Source organism: Carassius gibelio, chromosome B24, assembly GCF_023724105.1.
Source record: "Carassius gibelio isolate Cgi1373 ecotype wild population from Czech Republic chromosome B24, carGib1.2-hapl.c, whole genome shotgun sequence".
NCBI lineage: Eukaryota > Metazoa > Chordata > Actinopteri > Cypriniformes > Cyprinidae > Carassius > Carassius gibelio.
In genome coordinates, this window is record NC_068419.1 from 9,988,565 (window position 1) to 10,010,697 (window position 22,133).

A 22,133-nucleotide genomic window follows, 5' to 3' on the forward strand; every position below is an offset into this window, starting at 1 on the left:
AACAGAAGCTGAGATTGTTTTTCTCCCATATAGAGTGCTGCAGGCGGGATAATGTATTTTTTGTAAGTCAAAACCCCCAAAAGTTAGCATTTTAGTACTTATGGTTCAGTCATACTAAAGTCAATGGGTTTTTAGTTAAATGTCTAAAATAAGGTCTGTGCATGGTTAACGCAAGCTCAAGATATTTTCACATTTTATTCTACAACATAAAATGATCTAATACCCCTTGCAATTTTTTTTATAAAGCTTTTCCTTGTCTTGAACAAGGCGGTTGATAACAATTGGCTAAATGTGACTACAGGAATATTAAATGTCCTCAACAGGTAAATTCATTTTCTTACTTCTCTGCTTTCACAGATTCATTGTGTTCATAATTATGCTCTCGTAATATGTTCAAACTTTCAGGGAAAATTATTAAAGACTGAAAGAGTTGTCAGAAGCTTAATGATGGTGACATTAAAGTCATGTGACTGTGGTGTAGTTCGTTTATAGCTTATGTTTAACTTTTTACTTCTGGTGATGGTATTTAGACTTAAAGAATTGTGTTATTTTGTGAAAAGTACCATGATGAACATTACATGTAAGAATCATAATTTCATAAACCTTTGTTGGACAAAGAGCTTATTTTCTGCAATAATCCAAAAGGGCTATTGGGTTTTTGTTGAGGAAACCAGAGTGATACTAACTTCCTGTTGGTCGACAAAAGAGAAAGGAGAGAGAGAAAGAGATAGAGAGAGAGATGTTGCAAGAAGGAGATGACATTAATGTTTTAAATTTAAGATTTTTGGATTAAAGAGGGCACATGAATAAAAAAAAATCATTAAAAAAAAACTAAACCCAGCCTAAGCTGGTTGGCTATTCTTAGCTGGTTTATATGGCTCTGGTTTTAGCTATGTTTCAGCTATGACCAGCCTGGATGACCAGTTTAGGCTGGTTTTAGCAGTTTGGTTGTTGTATTTTTCAGCAGTGAAGTAATTTATAGCCTAAAAAACATTGCAGTATTCCATTAAATCAACAATTTTGATCTAAGAGAGACTTTACCTGGTAGCAACACTACCTTATAAGTTCATGTGTTTGATTTCCTAGGGGATACATTTCGATAAGCATCTGCTAAATGTTTAAATGTAATTTACATGCTGATAGGCTATTGGAGAATTTGAATACACCCTTTGGGGAAGGTTTTTGTTGTTGTTGATGTTGTTGTTGTTGTTGTTCTCATCCCACACTGTGAGTGTTAAGGAAATTAAGCATGGCTAAAATAATCTTGGATGTACAATGGGGACCACAAAGTAATGGGGCCAAGCAAGAACTAGCAAACACCTAGCACTGAGCTAAAAACACGAAGCATTCTACAGCAACCCCACAGAAACCATCTGGCATCCACTCTTGCGAGTTCTGCACAGACAAGTTATCACTAAAATTTTCTTTAGTAAGTTATTTATTAATATTTAGGGCAAAGCAGAACCGAAAAGCATAATATAGTGGTTTTGAGGGCTGAAACGTGTCTGGTGATATCCAAGGCATATCTTGAGGAAAATGTTTTCTAAATGCAGAAATACTGTGGTATCACCATATTTATATCACAGTCACAGGGCTGGAAATTTTTGCTGGTGTCCCGTGGGCAGACTGTAAACCGCGTATCACAGTCGACTTGTTTCTCCGCCCCGCAGTAATCAACGCAACAAGTGCACCGATGCTCTAACAGCGTCGCGACGCCGCCCGGAGTCACGGCTCTCTAGAGGAGTATTATCACCGCATAGAACCAACTTTAAACTTTTACCCGAAGCCGTTCTGACCCGCGGACCTGCCTCGTGTCCGGTTGATTTCGGTCATGTGCCGCTAAATCGCCTGAGGGAGTGCTTGAGCCGCACATTTCACGGAAAGTTTTCCGTCCCGATAAGAGCTGTGACCGCGGGGCGGTTGTTCTTGTGAATACACGCACCGGACGAAATATTGGCTGACTGTTCATTGCGTTCTTTCGCATTCACCATTAGGCAGTTCAACGATTTCCGCGAAGTTAATATGCGTAGTTCGTTGGACATTGGACCTTCGGAGGAGTTAACGTTAGTCGCGGCTGACGAGTCAATCGAAGCCGCACAAGTGTTGTGACACCGGGCCAAGACAGCACTCAAGAAGTATGATAAAGGTAAGACTCTGCGTGTAAGTAACAAATAATTGTCCTGTTTATTTAGAAAGGCCATACTGATTTTTGTCAATTATGAAATTAAGATTACGTATGTCTAATGAATTAAAAATGTGCTTTCAAAAGCATGGCAGCTCTTTATCATCTTGCCAGTTCCGTTGGGTTCAAAAGAAGCTGGGGGGGGGGGGGGGGGTGTATTGTGTGTATGCGTTACTAGCCCACTGGTTGCCATAGTGATGTGGGGGGTGTTTGAGCGCGCAAAGCTTGTAGGGAGATCCGAGAAGACGAGGTGGGGGTGGGTTGGCTGTTTAGGGTCTCGCGAGGTGCTTCTTAAAGAGCTTTACGGACGGAGAGACTGACTTAATTAAACTCACAAATAAACTACAGCTTTTTTCTTCCGTGGAAAAAACCCAACTCCGTAATCGCCTTCATTCACACCCGCAGCTCGCTCTTAAGGCTGACATATTTGTCTTGATCTGTCCTGCTTGAAAGGTTTTCTTTGTGGTGGAACCAAAGGGAATTTTTCAGCTATGTTAAAAAAACAAACATTTCACTCAGTGTTTAATTTTATAAATCAACGCTTCTCAACGAGGAGGCCTCTGCAACCCTGCTGAAGTAAACCAGGCTACAGTGGTCCTGAGCTGGTTTAGCTGGTCTCTGGTCTGGCCAAGCTGATGGGGCAGCTCCTTAAAACCAGACTGACCAGAGACCAAAACGTAAGATATCATATATTAATTATAGTTCTAGTCTAATTATTATACAACTACAGAAGTCATTGAAATTCATAGATCGGAAAGTGTGGGAACATAAGAGTCGTGATTTTTGTAAAATAGATTACATTTAGGTTTGTAAGCGACTCATTTCTCATGCTTTAATATATTGTCTAAAGTCATGTGCTGCTGTTGACTTAATAATTCATGGCAAATAAATAAAACATGCCAGAAAAGTAATGTAATTCACGGTAACAGCTGGTTAAAAGTACTGTGCCCAGCACTTTCGCTTCTCTAAACACTTGTCTTGCCTTTTTTTCTGAATTGCACTGGAATGCACTCCTCCACACATAATGAGTGTTTGCGTTATCACAAGACACGCACAAGGAACTTTAATGCCTCACTGGGTGCCTCCTAATCTATGGCTGCTGTAAATTAAGGCTAAATCTCACTTCCCACCTTCTTCTCGATGATTTTACTCCCTGATGGCGCACGAATGCATTGATGTGTTAAGTGTTTAATGGTGTTTTGTCAGTAGAAAGCATTTATTTGAAAGTGCTTATGTTTGAAAGTCATATTATGCCACGTCCAATTCTTTGAATTCTTTACATGCATACAGCTTAAAGGGATAGTTCACAAAAACCATCATTATTTACTTACTGTCATGTCATTTCAAATCTGTGTGACTGACTTTCTTTTGTGAAAAACAATTTAATTTGGAGAAATATTCTGGCTGGTATTTTTAATATGCAGTAAAAGTGAATGAGAACTGGCTCCAAAATGACAAAAAAAAAAAAAAAAAAAAAACAACATAAACATATGGTAAAAGTGGTTCTAATGACTTTTGCACTATACAAGTTTTCTGAAATCATACTTTTGTGTGAGAAATGGTCAGCTCTCCTTGGTAAATTCATGAGAGAAGCAGCGATATTTTGAACGAATCATTCTTTTGAGTCGGATCTTTTTAATCACAGTTAATGCAGTTCTCAAAACCTGTCTGAATGAATCGTTCACAAACCGGACTGATCCCATTCTTGAGTTCAGCTTACGGATTCAGCAGTCCAGTCGCTATGGTTCACCACCCTCTGAAGGTGAAGATTAGCACTAAATAACTTCAAGGCTGTATCTAACACAAAGCTATTGTATGACTTGAGAAACCTGTTAAAAGGCGGACAAGTTCTATGAACTGCTTTTATGATGCTTTTGCAAACTTTTTGAAGCTTGAAATTTTAAGTCTCCATTCATTGTAATCACATTGAAAATAGTTACTACGTCGCATTTATTTATATAGCATTTTATACAATACAAATGGTTTCAAAGCAGCCTCACATTAATGAACCAAAAAGTGTTAATGATGAAAAGTAATCAATTATAAAATGCATTCGATTTTAGCTGTGAAGCAGCTCTGCAGAAGGAAATATTGTCATTATTCAGCTCGGTTCAGTTCAAATGTATTCTCATCCAATAGTGTCAGTGCAGTTCAATCGATAATATTACTGAATATTAATTTAAATGGTCAATTATAAAATATTAACAATTTGTCATTATTTACTCAACCTCAAGTTGTTCCAGCCTTTTTTCTTTTGCTGAACACAAAAGAAGATAGTTTGAAGAATGTTAGTAATCAAACCGTTGATAGCAGCCATTGACTTCCATAGAATTTTTTCCATATGGAAGTCAGTGGCTAACAGTTGGCTTACCAACGTTCTTCAAAATATCATCTTTTAGACTTAACAGAAGATAGAAACTCATACAATTTGAGGTTGAGTAAACAACTTCAGAATTTACATTTTTGGGAGAACTGTTCCTTTAAATGCAACTTACTCAAGACCTTTTTAGTTACACATGTATAGTAAAAGAGCCGACCTTTCTTTAAACACAGCACTGTTTTATTTTCTCTTTTGTATTGACATGCATTTCCTCTGTTTTCCACCAGTGGACTTGGAGTAGACAAATGCAGGTCATAAGACAGGTGAGATGAATGGGGTGTCAAATGTAGCATTACTTGACGCTTTCCATGCCTGAAGCAGGCAGGGTGTGTTTGCCTCCTAACTGTGCTGCTTTTTCACACTGACAAAAAAAGAGAACTGGGTCGTAATATAGTAGGTGGTGTCAGTAACCAAACAAAAATAATAAATCACATACGCCAAACCGAAAAGGTTATCGCTTCAGTGAACGTCTTCTCTCTCTACACCCGTGGTTATGTGTTTGAGCGTGTTTGACAGTATGCAGATATATTGATGCTAGTCCAGACCGATAAAGCCTCATAATCAGATTAGGACAGGGAGAGGGGTGCTGCACGTTATCATGTGGGTTTGAGCGAGTGCAATCTTGTCCAGAGGGATGAGGAAAACTAGCTTCCTTAAATATTTTCACTGTGAAAGGATCATCATCGGTTGAGTCGAATGAAATCTTTTCACTCTCACTCCAAACACTGAATATCTCAATAAGATAATCAACAAAGATATAAATAAAGCAGAAAGTCTGGATGTCTAAAGGGCGTTGTAGCCTCCCAAAATGAAAGCGTGAAAAAAAGCTTGAAGCAATTGTGGCTCTGGTAATTTTCCTACTACTATTTAAATAAAGCAAGCATAGTCTTCATTCCATAGTGATGTGACAACATGGCAAGACTTGCTCGTCTTGATTGGCAGATTAAGAAAACTGGTGTGGTTGGTTATTCTTAGGAATTTCCTTAGTCAGGAAGCATCATTTTGGGCCTGTGTGTTTTTATTTGTGTTGTACGATGTCATGCTTCACAGCTGCCACCTTAAAGAGCCAGTAAGATGAAAATTCTAAGCTTCCTATCACTGTTTATAAGTCCTGTACATTATGTTTAAATCCATCCAAGGTTAAAAAACATTGTCATTTTGTCAAAATATAATTTTAAAATTACCTCAATTCTCAGAGATCCCCAAACGGTTCGCGCGAAGCTGTTCAAAAGATTCAGTTTCCTTAAACCCCACCTTTCGGTAGCATACTGTGTTCTGATTGGTCAACTAACATATTCATGTTTGATTGGTTGTTCCGCACACACCTCCACGGTAAACAATGCATTAGCATCTGTTTGGGGTGAATTATGTCTTATTCCTCTCATCGCGAAGCAAACAGTAAAATAAAAAACTTGAACAGTCTCGCTGCTTTTTCTTCTGTGTGGGTGTATTCAAGCCGCGCGCTTCAGTTTGAATCTGAACAGCGCGTTCAGCGCGGGGGCGTGGTCACATATAACGAAGGGAGACATGAAAAACAGACATCACGTTGTTTTCATATGGATTACTTTATCACAGAATATCTGTTTTCGGCAGCACTTGTTTAGTTTTAAAGTAGACATGTCAAGCTTTCTATAGATATCTCTCTCATGTCTCTTCGTTGAGTATTCACGGAGTTACACTTAATTTTAATGAGGTGTTTGTACATGACGATCAGCACAAACAAAGGCTGCAGACAGGACAGCACACATACTGATAAGACGCTTGGGAGAAAACAGACACATAACTTCATAATCATACTTCGCGTTTGATTCGGAGATGCTCGTTGTTCTAAATAAAGTTGGTAATGAACCCTCTTTTATGGCCAAACGCTTTGAAAATCCCGCTGTACTCACCGAGATTAGAAAAGCAGTCATCAGTGAAATGTTGTGAAGTGAACACAACAAAAGGCCATTGGTTCTTCTGATCTTCATTCTTTGGCAGTGAAAATAAAACAAACTTGCCTTTACAATTAAAAACACACTGTCTCCTCGACATGATGCTATCACACCAACCAGAGCATCTGTGTGAGGGGGTGGGGCAGGTCAGAGTTCCGTTTCTCCCAAGACGGTAGGCGGAGATTATTATGCAAAGTGTTCCTAGTGACGTACATAGAGATGGGCAAAAGATTTGAAATCTATAATGACTCGTTTCAGCGATTCAGAGTCGACTCCTTACTTTAGAAGCCAATAACTTTAGAAATCGTGTACTTTTTGGTTTAATTACTTTGCACATTGTTTACACTGATGGACAGCTACATCATACACTGTAATACAGGTAATTTTTGATTTCCCATCTGTGTGGCTCTTTAATTTTAAAGGGACAGTTCACTCAAAACCTAAACATTGTCATAATTTAGTCAACTTCATGTCATTCCAAACAGGTGTAACTTTTTATTATTATTATTATTATTATTATTCTGTTCATACAATGAACACTGAGACATTTTTCAGAAAATGTTCTTTTGTTTTCCTTAGAAGAAAGTCATACAGGTTTGGAACGACATGATGTCGACGAAATTTTTTTTTTTTTTTTTTTAGTGAACCTGTCCCTTTAAGAACTATGATTTTCCTTTGAATGATTTTTGTTTGTTTGTTTTTTTGTTTTAAATCTCCAGGTTCACTTTGATTGTTTGTAGGGCTTGTGATTGTATTTCATAAAATTATTATTATTAATACAAAAAAATTATGCAAATTAAGAAATATTGCAATTGTAATAATTCACTGTGAATTTAAAAAATAACTAAGAAAAAAGTTATTTTACAGTGTAAAATTACAAAAGTTTTATTTATGTGTCTCAATTACTTCATTTTGCTCTATTTTAATATAGTAGGAAACTGTAGGGATCCAATAAAACTTCTCTTGTCATATCTAAACCATATAGCAATAATTTTTCTTTAATATTATTATTATTTTGATTGCCTTATGTTTAATGCCTCTGTGAGTGTACTTCCTTGTGTTAAACCCTTACGTAAACTTCTGCCACAAGGAAGTTGTTTATCAAGAGGCATAAATTCTTTATCCTCCTCCTGTCCATCTGGAGCTGGAAATTGAGTAAAGTAGTTTTTTGACTGCTGTCTATGCATTATAAAGGCGTGCTTGGCTTCAAGAATGCCATGTCAGTGTTTAGTATGCGTGCATCACTATATTAGTTGTAGGTGTGTTTGGGTGTATTAGTGGTTTCTGTAGGCATGCTCATGTTTATGTTTGTCTGAGTACTTGTTTTAGGAGTTTAGTTTGAGTCTGATTCCAGCTGGTAGCTGCACAGAGGTTGTTTGGGCTTTTAATTAATTCTTACTTGGCAACAGTGATGATAAACAGGAGGAAGAGTAGGAGAGAGGTTCCGCTTTAAACACAGAGACATGTGAGTACACTGAGGAGTGACTTGGAAGTTTAGTTAATTGCATTCTTTTAAAGCTCTGGTTAAACAAAAAGGTCAGGTGGCAGCTTCTTCCTCATGCCTCGATGGAGCTGAGTGTTAATGGGCAGAAAGACTTGATGTGATAGAGATCAGCATTTGAGCTGAAAACGGAGCCAGAATCAACCAATGCTCACACAGCAAGACAAGAGGTCAAAAGGTACAGGTGGGTAATCTATAAACAGTGGTACCAGGAAGTGTTTGAACACTCAATCCACACTTATATATGTAAAACCTTAAACCAAGTGGCATTTATTGTAAAGAAAGATGGCAGAAGCAATCAGTCAATACATCTTTAAAAACGTACAGTTTAAAATGGTAGAAAAGAGATAAAACGAAGATTAAAAAGCAATTCTGATGGTTAAACAAGAAATATAATATAGATGTGATGAACTGTGAACTTGAAGGAAACTAACTTCACACATACACTTAAATTGCCTTAACACCAGCCGATTAAAAATATAATACTTGTTGGTTAAAAAATAATTAAATATTTTATTTATTAGAAAGCATGTAGCACATTTGTGACATTACGATTTGGTATTATGTCATGTGTGAATTTTTAAGTTTTTATTATATTAATATCTAACTGATATGTTAGTTGGTTGACCCAGTCAAATGTGACTGGATCACATTTAATCTCAGCAATTGATATAATTTATTTAATTCGGGGGCTTTTATTTGCAAATATTTATATTAAAATTGATGTGACTTATGATTGTCAGCATATCGTATATCTGTTCATTCGTACTTGGTAGAAAATGGGTTAAAACAGCTCAGCCTCCTAAAGTGGACCCCTCTCTCCTCACTCCAAACCTTGGGCAATTTATTGCATTAATCACAATGGATTAGAGGTTTTCATTGCTTAGTCATGCTCACGAAAGCCTTTCATCATAGTGAACATCGCACCAGGCAACAATATCCACACCCTGGTGTAGAGGGGCCTCTCTTTCTTACTAAAAAGGCATAGCTTAAATCGTTTACAGGAAATTTTTACAGCACTTTGTGTAACCTACTCGTGAGCAAAGCTCTCATGCTACTCAATGACACCCTCCAATTTGCCAGATAAAGGCATTATTCATCCGTAAGAGAAACGTTGAAGCTTGATTTACACTTGTGGGTGGATAAGAACCCTTTGAATTGCTTCACCTGTGCTGTGCTGAGTTTTAGTATTGCATAGGTCAGGTAATCAAACAGGTAATATAAGGATATAGTTGAAAGTTCCTTCATTATGTGACTTATCAAGGTTATGCTTATCACAATGGGGTTGTATTGTTTCACTGAAGTGCGAAGTTAAAATTTTCCCCAGACAAAACAAATGGGTCATTTATTGTCTCACTCCACATCACATGGTTTGTCTTTGTTCCAACACTTTTTGCTGATTTGTCACCTTGTTCATCAAGATTAAACTTTCTTCAATCTGGTTCTGCAGGCACCTTCATCGGACCCACAGGGCTCCTCTCACAACAATGACCCACAGAGTGAACCTTTCACAGAGGAGCAGCTGAAGAATCCAAGTTTGAGGTCTGGTTGTATGGTCCATATGCAACCAGCCCTGTCCAAGCCTTGCTTTGAAGAGAACCAGCTTAACAGACTGAATTCTCAGGGCCAGACTGTTCCTGTGATTGCTGATGGCCAGGCCAAGCTGTATCCCTCCAGGGCTGTACGTCTGTTTTCCACCCAGACAAAATGTGAGGACATTACTCCGCTCAGGGGACCACCTGTCACACCACAGGCATGGTCCGGATTGGCTAGCTTCCGTGTCATGGGTTCTTTCAAAAAACTGCGGACTTCTGTGCTCCAAGGAATCCAGAACCGGAGCAATGCGATGGCAGTAGGTCAGGAGAGAAATCCGTCCTCGATGTTTGAGGATGGTGGTAGTTTCTTAGTAACCAAACGAGAGGTTGCGACTAATCAAATCCAGGAAACGGACAAAGTGTCAAATGGAACTGCTCAAACTGGAAAGATGTCTTCAGTTTTGGATGAAGATGATTGTGAGGAAGATGTGAATGGGTTTCAGAGAAATTCCCATTTCTCTAAGAGTATCCGCAGGGCTTATGGGGCAGGACGGATCTCATTGCTTGACATAGTCAAGACAGAGAGCCCGTCTAACAGTGAGCCTGACCCCAGCAGCACTGTGGAGTCCGTTGGACCTTGCAAGAACGTTGAGAATCCAGGAAATGTCAAGGGTCTCAAAAGACTAAGCAAGAGTGCAGATAATTTAGTCTTCAAAAGTCATTTTAGACGCAAAGCTGAACCACAGAACCCAGAATGCCCCAGTTCTATAATTTTTCAGAGGACCGACAGTTCTTCACTGGCTGACTTGCAGGAAAATGGTTCAGGTCAACGTCAAAGCCCCATGAGGACGCGTGGACATTTGCAAAAGCTTGTCGGTAGTTTAACCGACCTGTCGGTCAAGCGTAAAAACACACCAGGCCCCATCTCCAGAAAAACCCTGTCACCTCTCAGTCAGATACATGATGACTACTCCCGCAGAACCCCATGTGTACAAATGAGTGGGCGCCAGCGGAGGCCTTCACCCACACCCAGTAAAGCCCAGCAGGTCAACACTCACCAACACAACCCAACTATACACCCCGCGCCCTCCTGCCCCGCTGTCTTTAGTTCCACTTTAGATGACTCTCTGGAGCCTCCCAGCAAAACAACAGCCCTGATAAGTGACTATGTTCAGGTGGCTGTGTCCTCAACAGATTTCCATTCGGAAGCCCCACAGGAAAAATACTGTGAACCTATGGAGTGCCATCAAAATGGATTAAATAACCACTACTCTCACATGCCCAAGCATTGCTCAAGCCCCAGTCGAAAGCAGACAGTCAATGGTGTTAATGTTAACTTGGAGGTAAGACAATCCTGATGAGTTCATATTGTCAAATTTTCAATACAAGTTTCGATCTACAGACAACATTTGTGGCGCAATGTCAATTACCACAAGAAAAAAAATTGGTTCTCAATATACAAAAGCACAGCATGCACATTTACATTCTTAGTTGTAATCAAACTGTAATAATTTTTTTGTTTAATCATGCTTTGTCCAAGAAGAGATGCAACAGAATATTTAAATGATTAAATAAACATTTTGTGTCAAATTGTTATGGGTAATTGGAGTCAGGGCTAGGTATGCACATGCTGTACGAAACAAAGCTACAATTGTTTGATCAAACTAGTACAATATCTGTCAGACAAAAGCGATTACATGACATTTGTGGAAGGCAAATTATTGCTTTAGACTTGAATTGAACTTTTAAAGAGCATGTAAAAGCTAAACATGTTTAGCATTTATGAAACTAGTGGGATATAATTATTTACCAGTCTTTTCTGTGTAAAATGGTCTATGTTCACTCATGTCAGGACCAGGCAAAATGGTAAAACCCAGTTAATTTTACATAGAGCTCTTCAAAGCTATCTTTGTAGACCCACAACAAAAAGATGGTTTAGATAACTTTATAGTACAATTAAATAACTTTGTATTTATTTTATTCATTCTTTATTTTTACCACACTGTAACTACTATTTTTGAGGGAACAAAGAGAGGGATTTTCTGTGGGACATTATGCTATAAATGTGTTGTGTTGAACATTATTTGAAAACATGCAGTTTGTGGCCCAAAATGTGTTTGAGTCAGACAAACTGAAAAATTGTAGTGTGTGCAGTTTGGCAAGATTTCATATGTAACATGTTTTTCCTCGTCTAGACGATATTGATTACCTTTTTTGTTTAAATGGGTCTTGCTGATAATAAGCAGCAAGACTGAACAAGCACTTTTCTTTTAGACTAAATGTAAAAAATGTGAAATATCTGCGAAACATCAGCGATTGCCATAAAGTCAAAGAGGTCATGGTGATCTAATTCTAAACACTTAATAACTGGAACGTTCCAGTTCATTGAATGACCTTGACCTTTACATAGGAAGTCATAAATTACATTAGACTCAGATTTTTCTTTGTGTCATATGTTTCTCACACGGGTGACCCTTGTATCTGACGATGCAACCAAAGCCTTGATCTGATTTAATTTTTTTCAATTTAAGTTTTTTTTTTTTTATTGGATGAGTGACATCTCATTTCACAGCAGTTCTTCTGGAGTGGTACATTGCATCAGTGTCACATGGGCTGCTCAGCTGTGAGGCACACAGCAGGTAGCGTTAATGATTAGCTGATGTTTATGATTAGCGGGATTGCTTAAACACAGCTTCTAGACCCGAGACTGGACACGTATCAGTAAGGACAGTTCTCCTCCCCTAAAGAACAACCCAAGCACCAAAGTCCAGTAATCTAACCAAGCTAGAGCGATCCCAGTCAAACTTTGTTTTGCTTGTCTGTTTGTGTTTGTGTGTGTGTGCATAGATGTGTTTGCATATGTGTTGTGTACTGTCTTCAATATGGTGCTTATTTATTGTGTGCCTTTTCAGTGTTTATGGACTGAAGAGAGGGAGACTGATGATCTTGAGGTAAGATGTCTGTCAGACTGACATTTTTTCAGACATTACTGCTTAAAAAAATCTATTTTATTTATCACTAAAAACTGGCTTTCTGAAATTCTGCTAATATCACTTGCCCCATTTGACAAAATTTTAAGAATAAAAATCAGTAATGATTTGCACCATATTTGTTATTTTGCAACAAAAGTAGGCCTACGGTTTCATGGATTCAATTGAGTTGCATTTTATAGTGCTATGAATTTCAGCAATTATTGCAAATTTTAGAAAATACATTCAAGTAAATAGCTTTTTTTCTTTTTTGTTTACATTAAATTAGTCAAAGACTAATTTAATGTAAAAAAATTTAATCTATTTTTCTGATTCATGTAAAATATGCTAGAAATTTAAAATAATGTTAAAAAAATTAATAATAAAAACATTATTTATGCCTGTGAAAAGTTTTAGTTATGAAGATGATTAAATGTTGTTTGGGAAAGTAAATTTCTGAACTATTAGTTAATAGTCCTTAAATAATTATTGAGCAATGATTAACAATTGTGTAACAAGTTTTCCTTGCTTTGATATTTAACTGAAATGTTAATCATTTACATGTAATTTTATAATTACTTTTTTTTTTGTGCTGTCAAAACGCATCCAAAATAAGTTTTTTAACATATGTGTGCACAGTGTATATTTATTTATATATACGTAAATACACAAACATGCATGTATATATAAAAAAAAATCATGTGTATAACATAAATTATAAAAATGTAAATATATACCTGTAAATTTTCAAAAAATAAACTGTGTATGTGTATTTATATATACATAATATATGTGTGTGTACTGTGCATATTTATTATGTAAACAAAAACTTATTTTGGATGTGATTACTTGCTATTAACCTTTTGACAGCACAAATTATTTAATTTAACCACTAATAATGAACTAATATCACTGTGGGGTTTGTTATAGTTTTTGTATTATGTACTTATTGGGTCTTGACCACATTAATGTCTGTGGGAAAATCGGTAGCACTTTATTTTAAAGTCCTGTTCCTCATGTACATACTATATACTCATTATAGTAATAACAATAACTATTTAATAACTAGGTACTAACCCTGAATCTACCCCTAAACCTAACCCTACCCCATGTAGTTACCTTGTATTACCAGAACTTTCTTAGATAAATACACTGTAAGTACACTATAAGTACATGTAAACACACGTACTGTAAAATAAAGTGCAACCGGAAAATCTTGAAATAATTTATTTAATGTTGCAGGTCTTAAAGCATAAAGTTTGACATTTGTCTTCTGACTCTTTAGGCTTCATCAGATATCACAAAAGCGTTTCTCAAAGGTGACGAGATCTCAGCTGCTGCTGCTTCACCTGTCACCTGTTCCACACAATCCGCCCTGGTAACTCCAACAACAATCTCTCCACCCTTTGCCAGTGACTCTTCCTCTTCTGTGGTAGCCAGGAAAAGGGCCGGTCGCTCCAGACCCCGGCCAGTGTCTGACTATGGCCAGCTGGCCAGCTCAAAGTACTGCATCCCAGAGGAGGACAGGGAGTCCGAGAGTATGGACTACACTTCCCAAAAGGACTACAATAGCAATGGCAGCTACAAAGAGAGCAACAGACCAGAGAATGGTCATGTGTGCGCTCAAACAGAGAGCAGAAAGAGACGTCCCATCTCTGTTATAGGAGGAATGGATCTGTATTCATCCCCAACTGCAGAGCAGAAGGATGACACTGAAAGCTTGCCTTCTGTAAGGCCATTTCTTTCTTTTAAATGTTGTTCCTAACACTAATATGATCCCATTAAGGTCCCTCCCTTGGGGTGTTGCATTATGGGTTTAAAATGTCATAGTTCAGGTCTGGAAGAAATTTTTAGACCTTGATTGTAACTTCATTTGTTCTTAAGTAACAGTGTGATCCATGTGTTATTTTAAAGAAATGCTGCATCAGACAATCATTTCCTTGATGCTGTATTACTGATATAACTATACTGCTCTGTTAAATGGTGAATCTAACCAAACCTGAAAAAAATGTGTATATGAGAAATTAATCCTGTTTTTAGGACATTTTTATTTTCTTTCTTTTTCAAAAAAAAAAAAAAAAAAGATTCTTATTTTCATTAGTGTAATAAAGTGGTCTTCAACAGGGACTCCACAGCAGAACTGCAGGAGTCAAATTGTTTTAAACCTTTTCTCATACTATTTTTATTTATTTATTTGACTTAAAACATTAATGTACAATTATTATTCTGAACATTAATACTGATTATTTTAATGGACTTGCAAATGTTTAAATTGGATTTATACAACATATCATGGTAGTATTTAAGTTTTTGCTGATGGTTTTTATTATTGTATAACATAATAGTAATATTTCTTTCTTTATTTAGTCATTTAGCAGACGTTTTTATCCATTACAGTAATATGTCAATAATTAATATTATTATTATTACTTTATTTCTATTTCTTTTTTTATTCTGGCAAATCTAATCTACTCATTTCTTTGTGAGATTCAGCAAGAAATTCGTTGTCATGGTTGTAATGTTATGCACTTGGCCAAGCGGATGAGCTGAAATTGCAGTGTTATGTAATCATAGGTCATTGTCCTGCTCTGCACAGTCACTGAACTCTGAACATAAGGCCTGTTTGACAGTGGGCTCATTTTAAGGCTGCTGATTAAAGTCTAATCTGTCATGCTTTGTTTCAGCCGGTATCCCGTCCTCCAGTGCCCTCTCATAGAGTGCCTCCATACCGGGCCGTATCTGCCCGTCTGAGACCTTGCGTCTTCTCCCAAAGCACACCTATCGGACTGGATAGGATGGGGCGGCGCAGAGGACGCAGAGTGCTCAGCGGTAAGTGTGCACTTGACCTACAAACATGAAACAATACAAATATTGATTCTTTATGGCATCATTTCTAACTTCATTCAATGCGGTCACATTATAGATGGCAGTTCTGATCCAATGGTTGATGATAGTGTGAGTGAAGAGGATGGCAGCTTTGAAGAACTGACTGAAGGAACACCGTATCTACAACCAGAAGTCGATCTTTACACACTCAATCAGGTTTAGAAAGAATTTCATTTTTTATGATCATTAAAATATATATATATATATATATATATATATATATATATATATATATATAGAATGTATTATGTATTTGTTTAGTAATTATTATTTGTAATATTATAATTTTTTAAATGACGTAATAGTGTTTTAATTGTAATTTATTAATATTAGTTAAAAATTTAATTATATTGTAATTTGTGTTATACAGTTTATGCATACAGTCTAAAATGAATAAGTACTACAAATATGTTGCTAGATAATATATCATTTATTTAAATATTAGATATTGGTACTTTTGTATACTGAAAATATTTAGATTTTTATTTGATTGCAGTTTTTTTTATACATATGACCAATTAATGTGAACTTTCAAGAAATGTACTATTCATTTTCTCATCTTTTAAAGTGGGGTAAAACTCTTTTACAGTGGTAAAAGTTACTTTGTGCACTTTTAATGTTATATGAAATCTACTTTTAGTACATGTACACACATTTTAAATCTTTGTTTGCACTTATGGGCTGTGCTTTACAGAACAGGTCATATTTCACTGTTTATCTTATCTGTTCAATCATGTGTTTATGTGGAGTTATGTGCATTTGTGCTTGTGTGGGATCGTCACACTTCGTGTGCATGTTGTCATTCCGTACTGTTCTTATCATGTCTGACCTTTAGCCTCAATAGGTTTGGCCTGACTACCATCTCTCTCTTTCTTCAGTACATACAGTTGGGACATGCCGTGCATGCAGAGGCTCTGTGGGACCATGTCACAATGGAAGAGCAGGAGCTGGCCTTCAAAGCCGGGGATGTGATCCGTGTTCTGGATGTTCAGGAGCAGGACTGGTGGTGGGGTGCGGTGGGCGACCGCGAGGCCTGGTTTCCCTCCAGCTTTGTGCGAGTGAGTTGCACTATGACCCCCTCGGAGTAATGAATGTGAAACAAAAGCCACACAGCTTGAAAGTAACACTTGAACATAGTAACACATCCTGTCCGGTTGCACCGGGTGACCCAAGAGGAAATGCTAGATGTGTCATCACAGTTGTATGTGCTGAATGACGGGTTTAGAAAAAAATGCAGGTGTACGGAATGATGCTTTTTATTGTTTTGAGCTGTAAATAAATGCATCCCATTGTCAATCTATGGCTCCAACAAGATGAGTCAATAATACACAAAGAGGCTTCAGATGAAACGATCTAGACTTCCTGTAGAAGTGGATTGTCCAGTTGGCTCATTCACAATTGAATGTTGTCTAAGAATTGTGCCTAATCCCGGTTGATCCTCTGGAATTAATGTAATGATATGTTGTTGTCAAGGTTCGGGTGAATCAGGAGGATTCAAGCAGTGATAGTGTAGAAATCCCACCGGATGCAGAGGAATCCGTCCCACCGGATGCTCACAAACAAAACTCAGTGCACAGACAGCAGATGAGAGCCAATGTGGTCAAAGAAATCATGGACACAGAGCGTGTTTACATCAAACATCTCAAAGATATCTGTGAGGTGAGCCTCCATCCCAGTCATTTCACATTTGCTTTAGTTTAATCTGTTTGTTTTGTGGTCTATGTATGTTCTCTATTTAAAAAACCTTATCTTTAAGTTAGCCTGAATGGTATTCAATCTTCTATGCCTGTCATTTTAAAGATGAGATCAAGATTGATACACACTTGCCTTCTTTCAAGAAGAATAGATGTAGTGCTCAAGAGTAGTTCAGTGATCTGTAACTCCACGCTAGTGCAATACAAGAATACTAGCATACTACATTGTTCACTACCGGTCAAAAGTTTTTATTTGTTGTTTTTTTTCTGTTACAAAAGTTTTCTATTTTAAATACATGCTGTTCTTTTTTTTACTTTCTATTCATTGGAGAAAGTACTGCATCATGTTTTCCACTAAAAAATTAAACCGCACAACAGTTTTCAACATTGATGATAATAATAAGAATGTTTCTTGAGCAGCAAATCAGCATATTAAAATGATTTCTGAAATGTGACAGACTGGAGTAGTGATCCTGAAAACTCAGCTTTGCCATCACAGGAATCAATGACATTTTAAATATAGATAATAAAAAGAAAGATAAAATAATTAAAAGGAAACTGTTATTTGAAATATTTCACAGTATTACTGTTTTTACTGTATATTGATCAAATGCAGTCTTAAAGAGCATCTTAAAGAGCCTCTCTCAAACACTTTCGAATGGTAGTTTATATACTCTGTGTTGAGTATTGTAACATTGATGATGATGATTATCGTCATTATTTTATGTATTTGAAACCAAATGGTGTTTTAGATATCCATGCAATGTTGAACGTATCCAAAACAGCAGTATGCTAAAGTGTGGTCATGGGACTTCACCGCTTTGCAGTTTTATTTATGCAAGTGGAGTCCAGTGGAAATAAATAGCTGTATCTTAACATTCAGAATTCCTATCAAAACAACAGTTAAGAAAATTTTTTAAATATTTCTTAGCTCAAATACATTCATTTATCCATCAGATTGTGTTTATCCAGCAGTCTCACTGATGACCTCTGCTGGTCAAATGCTTAAAAATATTTTTCAGGGAAGGAAAACTTTCCAAAGCAATGCAAAAAAACGAAATGTTCATTTTGATGTTTCAATCCAGAATGATTTGTTGTTGTAGGGATATATCCGTCAGTGTAGGAAGCACCCTGGCATGTTTACTGATGCACAGCTAAAGACAATCTTCAGCAACATCGAGGACATCTACAGGTTCCAGAGAAAGTTTCTGAAGGACCTAGAAAAGAAATACAACCCCCAGAACCCTCATCTCAGTGAGATTGGCTCCTGCTTCCTACAGCAGGTACTTTAGAAAAGAACCAGTGAAATGAATGTTTTCCTCACAGTTTGCTCATATTCCCCATTATATCTATTCTCCCTGTCAGGAGGACGGTTTCTCCATATACTCTGAATACTGTAACACACATCCAGTGGCATGTGCTGAATTACAACGGTTGATGAAACAAGGCAGATATAAACACTTCTTCGAAGCCTGCCGTCTCTTACAGCAGATGATCGACATCTCCATTGCTGGCTTTCTACTCACACCTGTACAGAAGATTTGTAAATACCCTCTTCAGCTGGGAGAGCTTTTGAAGTACACACCCAAAGACCACAGGTAGCTTATTTTCTTACATACACTATTCAAAAGTTTGGAGTTGGTACACATCCGGGTTTTTCCTGCATAGAGAATTATGAGACGGCTGACACCATCAAACTTTGTGCTTCTTTTGGCTGGGCTGTCGACAAACTTGCTACAACATGCAAGCTTCACTAAATAAAAAAAAAAAAAAGTGTGCATATTTGGAACAATACTGATATCTTTACATATTCTTGCTTTGTTTCTTTAGACCGAATCATCATTTCTATTCTTTATCCACTGAATCCTGTTCAGTTATGTACACAACAATAAACATTTCTACAAACAAAATGTGAAGCTGATAAATGAACGATTTGAATTGTATATGATTCTCAGTGACCACGCAGGGGTGTGTGCCGCACATCAAGCAATGAAGAATGTGGCAAGTCTGATAAATGAAAGGAAAAGACGACTTGAGAGCATCGACACCATCGCTCACTGGCAGGTGGCCATCCTCCACTGGGCGGTCAGTGATATCTCCACTGCTTTCAGCATTAAACATGTGTTCAGAAAAATTCAGGAAACAGCCACAGCCTCTCTGAAGTTTTCGTATCAAGAAATGTGATTCATTCGCAGTTTGTGTAAAGATATTAATTGGATACAAGGGCTGCACGATACTGGAAAAGAATGGCATTGCAATATTTTATTTTTCTGCGATATATATTGCGATATGAAATCTAATTTTTTCTTACAAACAAAAATGGGGTGATCACACTTACATTCTCATTTTAATTGATTTAAGCATCGACACCATCGTGTCAATTGATTAATATGCGCGAGGGAGAGAGAGCAAGACAGAACTTCTTGTTGTTTGAAGACAGTGAGTGTGCGGCCGGGGCTCGCTCGCTCTGTCTCTCTCTCTCACGTTCTCGCTCTCTCACGCTCTCTCACGCTCTCTCTCTCTCTCTCTCTCTCTCTGCCTTAAAACACATGCAAACACTGACTTAAAAACACATGCAAATAAACTTTCACTCTATGATGTGCAATTAATCCGCGAATCACATTGGTCAAGGGCCGGGGAGCAGCTGGCCCATACAGTTAATGAATAACGGATCATCTACGACAGCCTACATCACACATCCTGCGATGTGACTATCGTGCATTCGTACATCGCGATATCAATGCTTAAACGACACATCATGCAGCCCTATTGGATACCATGTTGATCAGTTTATTAGATTGTTTATTTGTTAATGTGCTGGGTCATTCACAGGGCTAGATGAGGCTTTGTGTACTTCATAACAATTTCACGTTTCTAATTCTTCAGAAATTATGGGAAAAAAAATATATGTATGTGTGTGTATTTCCTGTAGGGTGAAGATGTGTTAACACGAAGCTCCGAGCTCATTCACTCCGGCGAGTTAACGCGGATAGTGCGGCCCGGTAAGACGCAACAACGCAGCTACTTCCTGTTTGACCACCAGCTGGTGTTCTGTAAGAAAGACGTCCTGCGGAGAGACCTGCTACACTACCGTGGTCGCATGGACACTGACCTACTTGAGCCAGTCGACCTGCCTGATGGACGGCACGCTGAGCTGGGCGTCCTAAAGAACGCGTTTCTCCTGCGTCACGCAGAGAACCTGAATGTGCTGTGTGTGCTGTGCTGCAGAAAGAGCCAGGACAAGCAGCGATGGCTGCAAGCGTTTGCTCGAGAGCGCAGACGCGTACAGGAAGACCAAGAGATGGGTCAGTCTCACAGCTGAAGGAATACATGTTCACTTCTGGAATGAAATTTTCATGCCATGAATTCAAAGAATGACGTTCATTATTTTCATCGCTTTGCAGGGATGGAGATTACCGAGGCCCAGAGGAAGCAAGCAGTTCACAACGCCAGGAAAACTAAACAAGGAAATATGAAGAGTATGTTTTTTGTTGTCTAGTTGGAACTGGAGGTCAAAGCAGAGTTATAATATATTTTAATTACAATTTTAATGTAGTATTTATTTTTATTATTATTTTTCATGTTATTTTCATTTTATTTCAGTTCTACAGCATCAATTTATTTGGGTTCTTATTCTGTCATTGTTAGTCTTGTTTCATTTAGGTTTTTATTTGAGATTTATAAGATTTACTTAAATGTTTATCTAGAGATATTGTCTGGTTCAATACAGATAAGATAATTTAATTTTTGGACAATTTTTATTTAGTCGGTTTTGGATTCATGAAAATTTAGTTAAATTTCAGTTTTTCATAAGTATTTTTATTTTATTTTTATATTTTTTAATAATGACAGAGTCAGGGTATCTTTGGTGGTACTTTCTTTTCTTATCTTTGGTGGTACTTTCTTTTCTTTTTTTATTGTATTTTTATTTTCATTTGTCTTATCAATTTAGTTTAGTTATTGTTAGTTTTTCATTTTATTTATTCATTTATTTATTTATTTAGGTTAGATTTCTTTTATATTTTAGTTTAGTTTTAATATTTAGGGTTTCCAAAAAAAAAAAAATGATATAACTTAAAACTGTTCATTGTTAATGTTAAATGTTATTTTCTGTGTTAAATTAAAATTAGAAAGCTGTTAAGTATAATTGATTTCTAAAATCTTTATTACAGGCTGGTCATACCAAATACAGGTTTCAGATTTATAATGCACCATATATTAAAATTTGTGAACATTTTTTATTTCATTTCAGTTGGTTGTCACAAAAAATATTTTCATTTACTTTTTGTTCATTCAGTGACCATCGTGTCCATGGCCCCAGGCAGCTATTCTCAATTCAGACAATACGTATACATTGGAAATTTAAGGATTTTGTGTCTGTTTGCTTCCAGAAATGAATTATTCTGATCATCCTGTGCCTCCTCACCATCAGCCGCTACATCCTCTCCATCAGCGGCATGTGACTGTGCCAACCAGCATCCCCCAGCAGCAAGTCTTCTCTTTAGCAGAGCCAAAGAAGAAGCCCTCTCACCTGTTGTACTCACTTGCACGCAGTGCCCTCTTCAGGAAATGACAAAAAGAGACACCTTTAGACAACATTTAGTGTTTTTACATTATGCTGATGAGATCCATAAATGATGAAATATAACAGGACTACACCTATGTTTTTGTCATATTCAAATGCACACACATGGAATTGTATATTTATATTCATATGTGTGTAAAATGACGTGTGCCTCATTATTTAGCCTTAAGTCAGTGTGTTAGTTTGGAAAGTGTTCTTTTTTTTTTTTTTTTCGTCATGTCATTTTACTGATATGGTCAAAAACGCTGCTTCCCATTGGGTTTCTCCCATCTCTCACTTCACCTAAATGTGTGTCTTTTATGACAAAGAGTTGTATTCTGCGTTTTAGCTACATGTCTATATAATTTTATTGCTTTACCCGAGGCTGGAGCCTTCTGAAATGTAAAGACAGCAAACACTAACACCTTTCATTCTGTAAATAAACTTGAACCAAATGTACAGTGTCTGCAAGTACTCAACTATAGTAT

General features: G+C 37.2%; 1 protein-coding gene across 1 annotated transcript; it reads left to right on the forward strand.

The window, feature by feature from the left end:
* Positions 1 to 1,643: 1,643 nt before the first annotated feature.
* Positions 1,644 to 22,104, forward strand: spata13 (spermatogenesis associated 13). The gene is made up of 14 exons (XM_052596362.1): positions 1,644 to 2,146; positions 9,448 to 10,875; positions 12,445 to 12,483; positions 13,787 to 14,230; positions 15,186 to 15,330; positions 15,425 to 15,543; positions 16,266 to 16,445; positions 16,861 to 17,046; positions 18,185 to 18,364; positions 18,447 to 18,679; positions 19,037 to 19,166; positions 20,014 to 20,386; positions 20,486 to 20,560; positions 21,473 to 22,104. The coding sequence occupies exons 1-14, from the start codon at positions 2,138 to 2,140 to the stop codon at positions 21,652 to 21,654; spliced, it is 3,723 nt and encodes a 1,240-aa protein (XP_052452322.1). The 5' UTR covers positions 1,644 to 2,137; the 3' UTR covers positions 21,655 to 22,104.
* The last annotated feature ends 29 nt before the right edge of the window (positions 22,105 to 22,133 follow it).

Excerpts from the sequence above, each read along its gene's own strand:
- spata13 (XM_052596362.1), top strand. Across the intron at positions 15,544-16,265 it reads ATCTTTACACACTCAATCAG|TACATACAGTTGGGACATGC; the intron begins GTTTAGAAAGAA and ends CTCTTTCTTCAG. Across the intron at positions 18,365-18,446 it reads GCTCCTGCTTCCTACAGCAG|GAGGACGGTTTCTCCATATA; the intron begins GTACTTTAGAAA and ends TCTCCCTGTCAG.